This window comes from Myodes glareolus, chromosome 24, assembly GCF_982192425.1.
Source record: "Myodes glareolus chromosome 24, mMyoGla1.1, whole genome shotgun sequence".
NCBI lineage: Eukaryota > Metazoa > Chordata > Mammalia > Rodentia > Cricetidae > Myodes > Myodes glareolus.
Genome location: NC_142049.1, coordinates 27,995,950 through 28,008,066, shown reverse-complemented (window position 1 = coordinate 28,008,066; position 12,117 = coordinate 27,995,950). Strand labels below are relative to the sequence as shown.

The following is a 12,117-nucleotide window of genomic DNA, read 5'->3' as shown; positions in this document are numbered from 1 at the left end:
GCGTCGGAGAGTACCCGGGTGCCAGTGTGAGAAGCGTGTCCTGTGCCGGGCGTGATGCTCAGTTGAACAGTACTCACAAGCACACCGTGCTTGACTTTCATCCCCACTCCGTTCTTTTTCAGACAAAATACCCATCAGAAAGTACGCGGACGGCACCATCGATGTGGAAGAGGTGACCGAGAACCCCAAGACCGAAGTGTGTGGTGGTGATAAAGGGCCTTGCTGTGCTTGTCCCAAAACTGAAGCCGAGAAGCAGGCCGAGAAGGAAGAGGCTGAGTACCGCAAGGTCTTTGAGAATTTCCTTCACAATTCCATCTTCGTGCCCAGGTGAGCGTCCCCTTTGGGAGTGCTGCGTTTGGTGCTCTTCGGTGAGTCCCATCTCTTCAGTTCCCCCACTGCGAGGTAGGAGCACAACATGGAGCCAGCTTAGAGGGTGCCACAGAAGATGATGCCGGTGTGGTGAGCAGAGCTCCTACAAAGGCTCCTACAAAGGATGCAGGAAGGGTCCCAGGACTCATGTCGCAGGAGGGGCGTGTGCGTGAGAATTACACCTCAGCCGCATCACCTCCCTTATCTTCACCAAGCACTGCCTGGATCACTCGACTGTCCTTGCAGAAACCAGTAAAGGGAAAAGCGGAGGTTTGGGCCCATCTCTGCCCTCCCCTCCTCTGTCCTTGGACTCCCTCAACCTGGCTGAGGAGTGATTCAGCGGGTCCTGGAATCAGAGTGGGTTTTAAAAGGGACCCAGCTCCAAAACAGCCGTGTGCTCAGTGTGTCCATTTTAATCAGGTTTTTTGAGTTGAGTGGAGCACTGTCCCAAGAATTCTCTCTGCTCCTGTGTTCTACCCTCAGTTTCCACAAAGTAAAAATGAAAATAGAAAAAGGGACCAGTAAGACATCTCAGTGGGTAAAGGCTCCTCCTCCTCCACCTAAACCCCTGAGTTCAGTCCTCAGAACCATATGGTGGAAGGAGAGAGCTGACCCCTACAAGTTGTCTTTTGACCTCTACCCTCATGTTGGGGTAGGGAGGACAGAAGTAGATGATTTAATCTTTTTTAATAGAAGAAAGGAAAAGTCCAGTAATAACAGTAGGAAAAACTCAGTTGTTCATCAGTACATGACTGGATAAACAAATGGTGGCATAACCATTCAATGGAATGCTAGTTAGCTAGAAAACAGAAATTCTGACTGCTGACACAGTATGCACAAGCCCTGAAAATGCCATCAAAAATGAAACAAAGCTAGACAGTAAAGAATAAATACAGTGTGGTTTTTTTAAAAAAAATATATATTTATTTATTTATTATGTATACAATATTCTGTCTACATGTATGCCTGAAGGCCAGAAGAGGGCACCAGACCTCATTACAGATGGTTGTGAGCCACCATGTGGTTGCCGGGAATTGAACTCAGAATCCTTGGAAGAGCAGGCAATGCTCTTAACCACTGAGCCATCTCTCCAGCCCCAATACTATGTGGTTTTATGTGTATGAAGTAGAAGAGACGTGTGGCGAATTAGGGGGTAAGAGCAGGATACAGAGGAAAACAGGTGATCACTTTTTAATAGTAGGGTTTCTGTTTAAGGCAGGGACATCTTTAGGAAACAGAGACAAGGGTCACACATTTTCACTGTAGCCAAATGTCATTAGCTCGCATACTTGAAATAGTTAAACACTTGTGTTAGAGATCGTTTTTTTAACTTACCAATTTACTTGATGAAAGTTAGAATGATGAGCACGGTAGTTGTGTTGGTTTTTTTAGCATGTGTGCTAAAGCAAACACAACAGAGTAGGATTTTTTTTAAAGACCAGAGGTGCCAGTGATACGTGGGAAGGGGATTAAGGAAATGACCCTGGGCTCTCGTGATAGGCTGTGGACAACCTTGGAGTCTGAAAACTGCTTGGACGGCTAAATTCAGAGCCGTGAGGTACCCACCCCAGTCCCCATAGTACCTCGGCTGCCTACAGTGCTCTGGGCTTGTTCCCTCCCCTTGAGGTTCCACAAACCTTTAGCGGCTGCTGTTCCTGCTGTTACTTTGTCTTGAGTGCCTTTCTTGGATTGTATCAGCAAATGGATTTTAAAATGACTTCTTGATACTTGTGAGATCGCCAAAGACAGCCATCTCACTCCGAAGAGTCAGTAGAGTAAAAAATAAAGACCTGTTCGCTCTCGACGCTCCAGTCCTTTTGAGACTAGAACTCCTGGGTTCCTGGCAGCCTTCTTCCCCTCCCTTCCTCTCATGGGCTATGCATTCTCCCACCTGCCTCACTGACCTCAGCTCCTCTTGGTTGGAAGGCTGCTGGGCTGCTGTTGAAGTCCGCTCTGTGGGTCAAGACACACTGCTGTTTCTTACCCATGTTCCCTGTGTATGTTTCCTTGAATTTGAAAGCCAAAAGGCAGGAAAGAAGTCAAACGTGTTTAAAAACAGACGCAGTGACCTCTCTGTCCTAATTAATTTACTGACAGTTTGAGTCTTGAGTCTCAGACCTACATTCTCCATCACTAAACCTCTTTCCTTTCAGTGGGTTGTCTATGTGGGCCAGTCCACCCAAACCAGCACTCAGCTAGTAAGAGTTCCTGTAACCACAAGAATTCCCAGGTATGGTGTCCTGAGGAGGGCAGGCAGGATGTCCTCCCCTCTCCCAACACTGTGCTGGTGACGGTCAAATCCAGGACTTCTTCACCTTACACGTGTCAGGCACTGCCAGAGGTTCAGGTTGTGAGGAAGGATTACCGGTTCTTTTGTTGTTGCTGACAAATTATCTGATGCTTTAGTAGTGTGTATGGCTCAACAGTTTTAGAGAGAGAACACAGAGCCGGCATATGCTCTGCTCGGATGAAGGCATCCTTGGCTGTGACACGGGGCATCGTGGCAGAAGTGCTTGTGGGACGGAGAGAATTTAAGACAGACAGGAAGCTCAGCAGAAGTTGAGAGCTTTGTGTTTTGCTTTTGTGACAACTCCCGTTTAGACCAGCATTGAACCTTCTTCAGAACACCACCCAGTCACATTAGGATCTCCTTCCTCCGTGCTGCTGCCCGCCTGGTGGCCAAACATCCGACAATCCATATCAGAAACTCCTTAACCTTTAGTTGTTTTCAGATGACATCCCTTTTGCTGCTGTGGTTATCATTAAGTGTGGAACACCAGGTTAAGAGATGGGGCAGCAGAACTGCGGTTGACCTAGATGTGAATGAAGTATTTGTACTCTCAGCCAGATCCTGCGTGCTAAATGCCGTCACCCTGTTTTACAGCCTGGCTTCTCCATCCTCCGTCCTAAAACAAGCCCAACGTGTAGATATGTGTCACCACACCTAGCTATTTGGGTTTTTGGTTTTGTTTGGTTTGGATTGGTTGGATTGTTTTTTGTTTTGCCTCCTACCAAGGCATACATCTGGCATCCATACACATTGTAGCAAGGCCCCAGTAAAGGAGTGCCCAAGGTGACAGGAATGAGTCATGGAGTCTCTTGTGGTGGTACAGCTGAATCATCTAAAACCGTTCCTACTTTTATGTCATTCTAGGCACAGTTTATTTGGGGGTTAAAGGCAAATAAGTCAGATTGAGTCTGTCTGCAGTGTCTGACTCTGCCTGTGTGTTTATAGAATGGAAGCTAGTATATATTATGTTTCTTTATGAACTTGGTCTTTGGTAAATGACTTCTGTGGGCCACTATCTTTATTTTTCGAGTTTTGTCACTAAAACAATGACAAATGTTAAGAAAGACAAGCTTTTCCAATGGTAATAGGTTATTTCTTGAAGTGAGGAAAACTGATGGTACAGTGTAGGGGGAAGGCGCTTGTTTGTCCCCGGCTGCCCAGACCATGAAATAATCACACAGAAACTATATTATTTAAATCACTGCTTGGCCAATCACTTAAGTGTATTGCTAGCTAAGTGTATTGCTAGCTAGCTCTTAAATCTTTGATTTACCCGTTTCTATTCATCTGTGTATCGCCACATGGCTGTGACTGTGACTGTGGCTTACCGGCAAGGTTCTGGCTGGCGGCTGGTGTCTTTCTCCTCTGGGGGCTCCGTGGCATCTCACTGACTCTGCCTTCTTTGTCCCAATATTCAGTTTAGTTCCCCATCCCCACCCCCGCCTAGCTCTATTCTGCCCTATCACAGGCCAAAGCAGTTTCTTTATTTATTCCCTAAGAAAAGCAAGACTTACAGAAGGACTTCCCACACCATTTTTGTGTTTAAATAAAAGGGAAGGTTTTAACTTTAACGTGGTAAAATTACATATAAACAGGTATCGAGTAAGAATTAACAGTTACAACATTTATACCTACTTTATCTTTTATCATAACTAAGGAAAACTATAATTATAACTATCTATTCTTCAACTCCATCAAAGACTCCAGAAGTATATATTAAGTGTGCTGTTAGTCACCCCAGTTGACATGTAGCTGTTGACAAATCTGGGCCCTCCCTGTTTAGATTATCCCCAGTCTTCTAGTGCCTGTATTGCCTCCCTCCCTAGGCCTGACTCTGTATCCACAGTAACTGCTTCGCAGTTTGCAGAAGTGTAGTGTTTACAAATGAGTAGACTGCTGAGTGTGCTTGGTCCTGTGACCCAGTTACAAAGCAGGGAGTGGACCTAACGTCATTCTTCAATAAATCAAATACAAACAACCTTTTACGTGTAGGCACAGTTTTGTTGTGTTGGTCTTGAAAAGGAGGGAGGCAGGAAAGGTCTTAGTGCTGTTTTGAATGCCTCCCTACGCTGGGGGGAGGGGTCGTGTTTCTTCCTTCCAGGAAGGTAGGTGGTTGGTTCGCTGATAGGTTGGTTTTCAGAGTGTGAGCATGGTAGACTAGTACTTTGATTTCATCGCTCTTCCTTCTCCAGCGTCCGGAAAACAAATGCCCATTCCTGAGTTTTGAGATGAGGTCCTGCACGGGCATTTTCGATACTTGTATTGGGGCCTGCCGTGTCAGCACCGAGCAAAGAACTGTGGTTTTATAGCAGGTCCGTCAGCTGAGCGGACTGGGGAGCATGCAGCCCTTTCCCTAGCTCTCTCCCTTACACTTCTAGATGTTGGCTTAGACAGCATCCACAGGCCTGGAGCATGGCTTCCAAGGTGTGTCCCTTGTATATGTACTTCTCTGCTCCTCTCTGCTGGGCTCTCCTGCAGAGAGACTGGTGAGCTCCATATTCTGGGCCCTCCTATTCTCTTGCACTCCTAATGTTCTTACCAGGTGGACTGCATCCCACGTGGTGATCTCATCCCTTGCCCAGTCCCAAGCACTGCAGGAATAGCTTCAGCACCAGCTTCCCCACCATTCACCCGCAGCTAGCCTGAGGGTGGTGCATACCTCATAGGAGTGCTTGTCTGGTTTTATCTTTTTATTTCCTCTGTTCTTATCAGTGTTATAAGCCTGATTTTTAAAGTTTCTGGAGGCAGAGGGAGCCCCAATCATCTCTTTCTGTTGTTCTTATATCGTTTCTCAAGCCAACACAAGTCAATGGCTGAGGCTCCACTCCCTTCACAAGCAGGATATCGGGAGGCCACAGGTACCCACTGCTAAAGGAGAAGCAAAGCCAGGCTTGATGGACTTCCAAGACCATGATGCATACTAGGGACTGTGGGCATCAATCAGTAGAAACCTCTGTTCCTCAGGAAAATCCCTGAGATTTTAGGTACTTGCTATAGCTGCTCTGACCAGGGCATCTTCATTTCAGAGACGATCAAGGAAGCTACTACTATAGGCCTTTGGGTCCCTTCTGCCCTGTGTGTCTTAGGCCTGAGCTACCTCACCTTTCACCTAATCAGTCTTAACTGAGGCGATTTGGTTTATCCTATCCAATAATCAGTCATCAGGACTGACCAAGTAGCACTGTTGATTGTGCGAAACAGAACAATGCCTGACTAAAAATGGCCGATGCCTTGTTTCCTAGTAACATCGAAGGACCACTTGTGTGGGTGTAGGTGTGAATGTGGGTGTTTCTGAGGGTGCCACAGAGAATGCAAGATGGGTCTTGAAGAAGGAAATCCCCTTGTTATTTGTTGGTTCTCATCCAAGGAGCCTAAAGAATTTTGTTTATTTCAAGGTTAGGATTTTCCTTTTCTGTCCCTTCCATCTTGGCCATAGAAAAGTAAAGGAAGCTGATACACTTACTAGCTGACCTTCTCTTCCTTGCAGACCCGAAAGGAAGCGGAGAGATGTCATGCAAGTGGCCAACACCACCATGTCTAGCCGGGGCAGGAACACCACAGTGGCAGACACCTACAACATCACAGACCCAGAAGAAGTCGAGACAGAATACCCTTTCTTTGAGAGCAGGGTGGATAACAAGGAGAGAACTGTCATTTCCAACCTCCGGCCTTTCACTTTGTACCGCATCGATATCCACAGCTGCAACCATGAAGCTGAGAAGCTGGGCTGCAGTGCCTCCAACTTCGTCTTCGCTAGAACCATGCCCGCAGGTACACTGCATTACAGCCTAGTGGGAGAGGCTGACAGCCCGTAGATTCAGCCCTACGAATGTGTGGCCATTGGTAAACAACCTTGTCCATCAGGTGCCTAGGGAACAGAGAGTATGTTCCCAGCGCCAGTTCCCATCCCAGACTCTCTTGAGAAAGTCTTTACAAGCCTCCTTCAGGGCTCCTACTCATGCTTGGTTCACATGGTATGCTTGCACAGCCCTGTCCTCTTCTATGCACAGCTGAGGGAGTTACCTTCCCATCACTATCACAAAATACTTGAGATAATCATCTTACCAGGAGGAAAGGTTTATTCTAGACTCAGTGTTTGGGAAGTTTCAGGCCATAGGCACTTGCCTATTTGCTTTTGGGCGTGTAGTGAAACAGCCCATCCTATCGTCAGTGCATGGTAAAGGTGACCTATTCCCCTCGTGGCAGTCATGGAGAAGAGAGAGAAAAGGCTGCTTCGATGGCAGCTCCCTAATGCCCTGACCCCTTTCGGTGAGGCGCATCTCCTAAAGGGTCTACCTTCTGTCAGTAGTGCCAAGGGCTGGAGACCAAGAATGCGAGGCCTTCTTAGCACACCACGGACCTATGGGGGGCACTCCAGTTCCCAAGTAAAGCAGCTGCCTTGGTTCGGAGGAATCACTGATCCTCGTGATCCGCGAGAACAGCCTGTGGGCCTCCTTTTTAGCCCCCTCTTCCCTTGTAAGTTAGACACTCCCTGTCACTCAAATGGCCACTCACCTGTCTTTCAAGCTGGGTAAACTCCGACTTCTCATTTCTGGAAAAGGCATCAAGCACTGGGAAGAACAAAGGATGATGGGAACTGGAGGAGAAGGACCTTTTGAAATTGGCTCTGGCACTCACATGCAGCCCTTAGCCTCCTGTGCCTCAGTGTCCCAGTCCTCCTAGAAAAGACAGAGAACAGCTTACCTCCCAGGGCCTTTCTTAGCTGTTAGTTTTAACAGCTCTGGTTCACTGCCTCGGTTTCCGAAGTAAGGCCAGCAGGAGCTGGAAGGGATGATGTCTTGAGCACAGGTTTCCTAGCAGCTCCCTCCAAGGCCAGCCTTGTGATTGGTCCTTTCTCCCATATGGGAGCAGCAGTTGCTGTGAGCAGGTGGGCTGAAGAGAGTGGGTGCCACAGCTGGAGCCTCACTGGAGCACCCTGAAGCTCACTGCCCTCCTTCAGGGATGCTGTGTTTGAAGGGTTCGTTTTTTCTTTAGATAGGACAAAATGGACCTGGAGAAAGTGACTTAGCTTGTCAGGAGTGTTTTCTTGTACTCAGTCACAGATTTTCCTGGGAGATGCTGTGGCATCTTGAGATGACAGGTCATCAGGCATGTCCAGTCCTCACCCTCTGCCTTGTGCTAGCAGCTATCTCGGGAGGACCCGTACGATGTCCCTGTGCAGAGTCCTTTATGTACATGAGTTAGGGGAAGAGTCACTCTCATGGGAGCCCATCCTTTCTGGAGACCTAAACCCAATTCGGTTGCTTGTTTACATCCTTATGTAGAAGGAGCAGATGACATTCCTGGACCAGTGACCTGGGAGCCAAGGCCTGAGAACTCCATCTTTTTAAAGTGGCCGGAACCCGAGAACCCTAATGGATTGATTCTAATGTATGAAATAAAGTACGGATCGCAAGTTGAGGTAAGGCGGGGACCGTGGCCTGCACTGCGTATGTTTCTGTCGGCCCTGAGAGCACATGCTATTGCATGTCACTGCTCTGTTGGCTCTGAACAGACAGCACAAAGACGGTCAGTCAGTGGGGATCAGGGTCTTCCCAGAAACCCAGGCACTGTAGAGCCGTAACCGCAGTGCAAGGAGCCAGCTGTCCTTCACCTGTAATTCACCTACAGTATCGTTGTAGGTGGGCCTTGTACACAGACGAGACACATCTTGATAACTTTTCATTCCTCTGGGGTTCCATTCGATTACAAACATGACTGATTAGAGTTTTCCGTGTGCCACCTGAAGACTACCATTACAGATGTCGTTTCTTCCTTTACATTAATGACCTGGACAATTGCTAGGCAGATGTTGGGCAGCTGGAGCTACCACCGTGGTGACGAACTAGCAGGTGTCAGACCTCACGCTTGTAGGAAATTAACACTTATGTTTTATTTCCGTAGGATCAGCGGGAATGTGTGTCCAGACAGGAGTACAGGAAGTATGGAGGGGCCAAGCTTAACCGGCTAAACCCGGGGAACTATACAGCCCGGATTCAGGCCACCTCTCTCTCGGGCAATGGGTCGTGGACAGATCCTGTGTTCTTCTATGTCCCAGCCAAGAGTAAGTCTTATGAGGGGGATGTATGGTAAAACAAACAAACAAAAAAAGCTGACTGGGCCAGAACGGGGCTTCTGAAGTTGTCTGCTTTACTGCTAGCATAGAGCTGGCCAGGTTGAGGAGATGGCTTATTAGGCAAAATGTACCTGTTTGGAGATCGAAGTTCAGAGCCTCCACATCAAAGCCAGGAGTGGTGGTGTGCTTCTGTAACCTTGTTCAGTGAATTGACATAGCCAGTCTAGCCCATTGGTGAGATCTGGGATCCATGAGAGACCTTGTCTTGAAAAATGAGGTGGCAAGGCATAAAGGAAGAGCTTTGACATCTACCACTTGTGTGCACACATCTGTGTGCCCCCCACACACACATACCAGAGCTGGGTACCTTTCAGACATGGTCACACTGAGGAACCAGTGTGTGTTATTTGGGATCTCAGCCTGGGACTCTGTCTGTCTGTCTGTCTGTCTGTCTCTCTCTCTCACACACACACACACCAGAGCTGGGCAGCTTTCCGACATGGTCACACTGAGGAACCAGTATGTTATGTGGGATCTCAGCCTGGGAAGATGGTGATCCTTGGATTCTTATCCCACTTGACCAACTAGAAGAGGGCGGTCCACCTCTGGGGAGCTAGAAGATAACTTTGCTTTCACCCTGGCTTCTGTGTAGAAGCATTTTGCAAAGCATGGAGTCGAGCATTCCATCTCCTGCCCAGGCAGTGGAATCAGCTAGGGCTCAGAGCCAACACTCAGAAATCACGAGGTGAAAGAAACCTGGGGATCGGCTGGGTTCCCTGCCCTAGGACTGAAATCTACAGGACAGCATCCCCGGCAGAGGCATTCTCCTCCCCTCATCTGTCCAGTGGTGAAAAACACATGTACTTTTCATCCACCAGTATACGGTGAAAGATACTGTGTTCATTGTTTGGCCCAGAGGATAATGTTACAAATTTCACTCAAACCACTGAGAAGACAGGATTCTTAGAAGGCTATTCTATATGGTGATATCATATGTAAAGATAATGTTGTGAAATGATTAACTACAAGGGCCGCATACTTGTTTGATCCTGAAAAATGAGACTTTAGTTTGGGGAAATTTTGTACATAATGCATTTTTTTTACATAGTGCATTTTTACGTCTTACTGGAAACCAGATTTTTTAGATCGTTTCATGTTCATGTAAAATATGAACAAATGACACAAGAGGATCAAATGCGAATTTCTTTTGTACCCCACCAGAATCTCGGCTCAGATCCAACAGTCCCCGTTCAAGAGAAATGAAGTCAGTTGTGTCAAAGGGTTGCACATTCTCTTGGTTATTGCAGCACTAGTCACAATAGCTAAACAATGGAAATCACCCAAGTATCTACCAGCAGAGGAGTGGGTGAGGTGTGGTTCATGTCCATAACAGAGTACTACTCACCTGTTAACCAGAGGGAGTGGGTGAAATGTGGTTCGTGTCCATAGCAGAGGGCTTACCTGTTAACCAGAGGGAGTGGGTGAAGTGTGGTTCATGTCCATAGCAGAGTACTACTCAGCTGTTAACCAAAGGGAATGTTGATGTTTGCAACAACACATGTGCATGAATGAAATTAGCCAGGTACAGAAAGGTAAATATCACATAACCTTTCTTACATGTAAAATAAATCTAAAAGAGGGGGCTTGCCGAGAGTCCTACAGGTTACCTGGGGAACTCAATTTACAGGGTGTTGGTCAAAGGATACACCATTTCAGATAGATAGAAGGAATAAGTTCTAGAGATGAATTGTCCCATTAACTACAATTAATAAAGCAGTCTTTATTGCTCAGAAAGTGTTAATCACCTCAAGAAAATGGTTACGATGCTTATGTTAATTAAGTTAATGTACACATGCTTCAAGAATATGTTGTCCATGGTAAATATGTATGTATACTATATGTAATTTTATGTGGGTTAAAACTGATAGTTCACCTAGTCGTTGCCAGGTGTTGAAAGCTGCGCTTAAAAATCCTCCTAGTGACCGATGGCAGAAGGACAGAGATGAATGGAATGACAAACAGTAAGCTAAGATTCTTTTATGTGCTGCTGCCAGGCCTTGGTTTAGGTTTTAAGAATAATGAAGTAGAGAATTCTGGCAGTTACAGTCTGAATCTTCTCATTTATTCCAGGTAGCCCGGTCTCAATAGCTAACTCATGTGCTAATTTTTCATTGCAGTGTTACAGTAGCTCTTCATTTTGACAAATGCGTGAGGTAATTAGAGGGAGAGGAAATCTCTTTTGGCTCACACTGTTTGGAGATTGTAGTCCATGATCAGTTGTGCTGAGCCATCACAAGCTGGGAATATGTGATGAAGCAAGGCTGTTTCTCCCCCAAAGAAAAGGACCAGATGTCAGGGTCCTCTCAAAGGACACATACCTTCCAGTGACCTAACTTCCTCCAAGATCCACCTCCTAAGGTTGCCACTACCTCCCAGTAGTGCCCCAGGCTGTCTACCAAGCCTTAAACATCCAAGTCTTCGGGGGACATTTACCCTCTGACCACAGTACAAAGTGCCATCACACCAATAGTAGAACCCCTCTATTTCTGCAAATCTGTCCAGGCTTGGTCATAGTCCCCCCCAACCCTTCCCCAGTCTTCTGCTTATTCCTAGAGCACACAGCCTAGGTAGTGTTCTCTGAGTAGCAGTCTTGGCTTCTGGAGCTGAGTGAGCCTGGCTGTCCTTAGGAGAGGGCATGTTGATAGCAACCTTTGCCGTCCCGTTTGTAACACCCAGACTGGGGTGCCACTGGGGAGTCTACGAAGCCCTCTGATGAGGTTTCTTTGGTGGGAGTTGGCTCACCCGACGAGGGGTTGAAGCTGTGTGCTGGCTAGCTCTCTCTGCTCCTGGGAAGTTTTCCTTGGTTCCGACAAGACTCTGCAGCTGCGGTTTCGTGTGCTTCCCTGTGTTTAGTCCTCAGAGGAGGGATGCCCTGAAAAGCTTCGCACCGCCACGTGCTGTTTCTAAGGAACTCCGTGTGCTTGAGTCCTATTAAACTCCTCTTCAGATTTCTCCCCTCCAGATTAAATAGTCTCGGCTTTCAGCCTTTTCTCGAGGACCAGTTGCACAGACAGTTTCCTAGCGGTTTTGTTCTTCTGATGTGTTCCAGTTTCTCCGTGTCCCCGCTGAAATGGGAAACTCAGAACACAGCACAGCCTGACCACTGGTATCAGGGATAGAAAAACAAGAACTCTCCGAGGGGCAGGAAAAGCCGTGCTGTGAGCTCCTCAGTGGCAGTGATACCTTGGAGTACTTCTAGGAATTGGAAGGTGCCAGACCTCACTCATTTTAAAAGATATTGGATTCAAAAAGAGATTTAATATGAAAAATTCATTCAGCCTGGCGGTGGTTGTGCACGCCTTTAACCTCAGCACTCTGGATG

General features: G+C 47.1%; 1 protein-coding gene across 1 annotated transcript in view; it reads left to right on the top strand.

The window, feature by feature from the left end:
* The window catches only part of Igf1r (insulin like growth factor 1 receptor), a 284,867-nt gene that overhangs the window by 236,699 nt on the left and 36,051 nt on the right, over window positions 1–12,117 (top strand). The window contains exons 10-13 of the mRNA XM_048434815.3: window positions 123–327; window positions 6,147–6,430; window positions 7,945–8,081; window positions 8,564–8,723. Of these exons, the coding sequence (XP_048290772.1) occupies window positions 123–327; window positions 6,147–6,430; window positions 7,945–8,081; window positions 8,564–8,723 (786 nt within the window). The remainder of the gene's footprint in view (window positions 1–122; window positions 328–6,146; window positions 6,431–7,944; window positions 8,082–8,563; window positions 8,724–12,117) is intronic.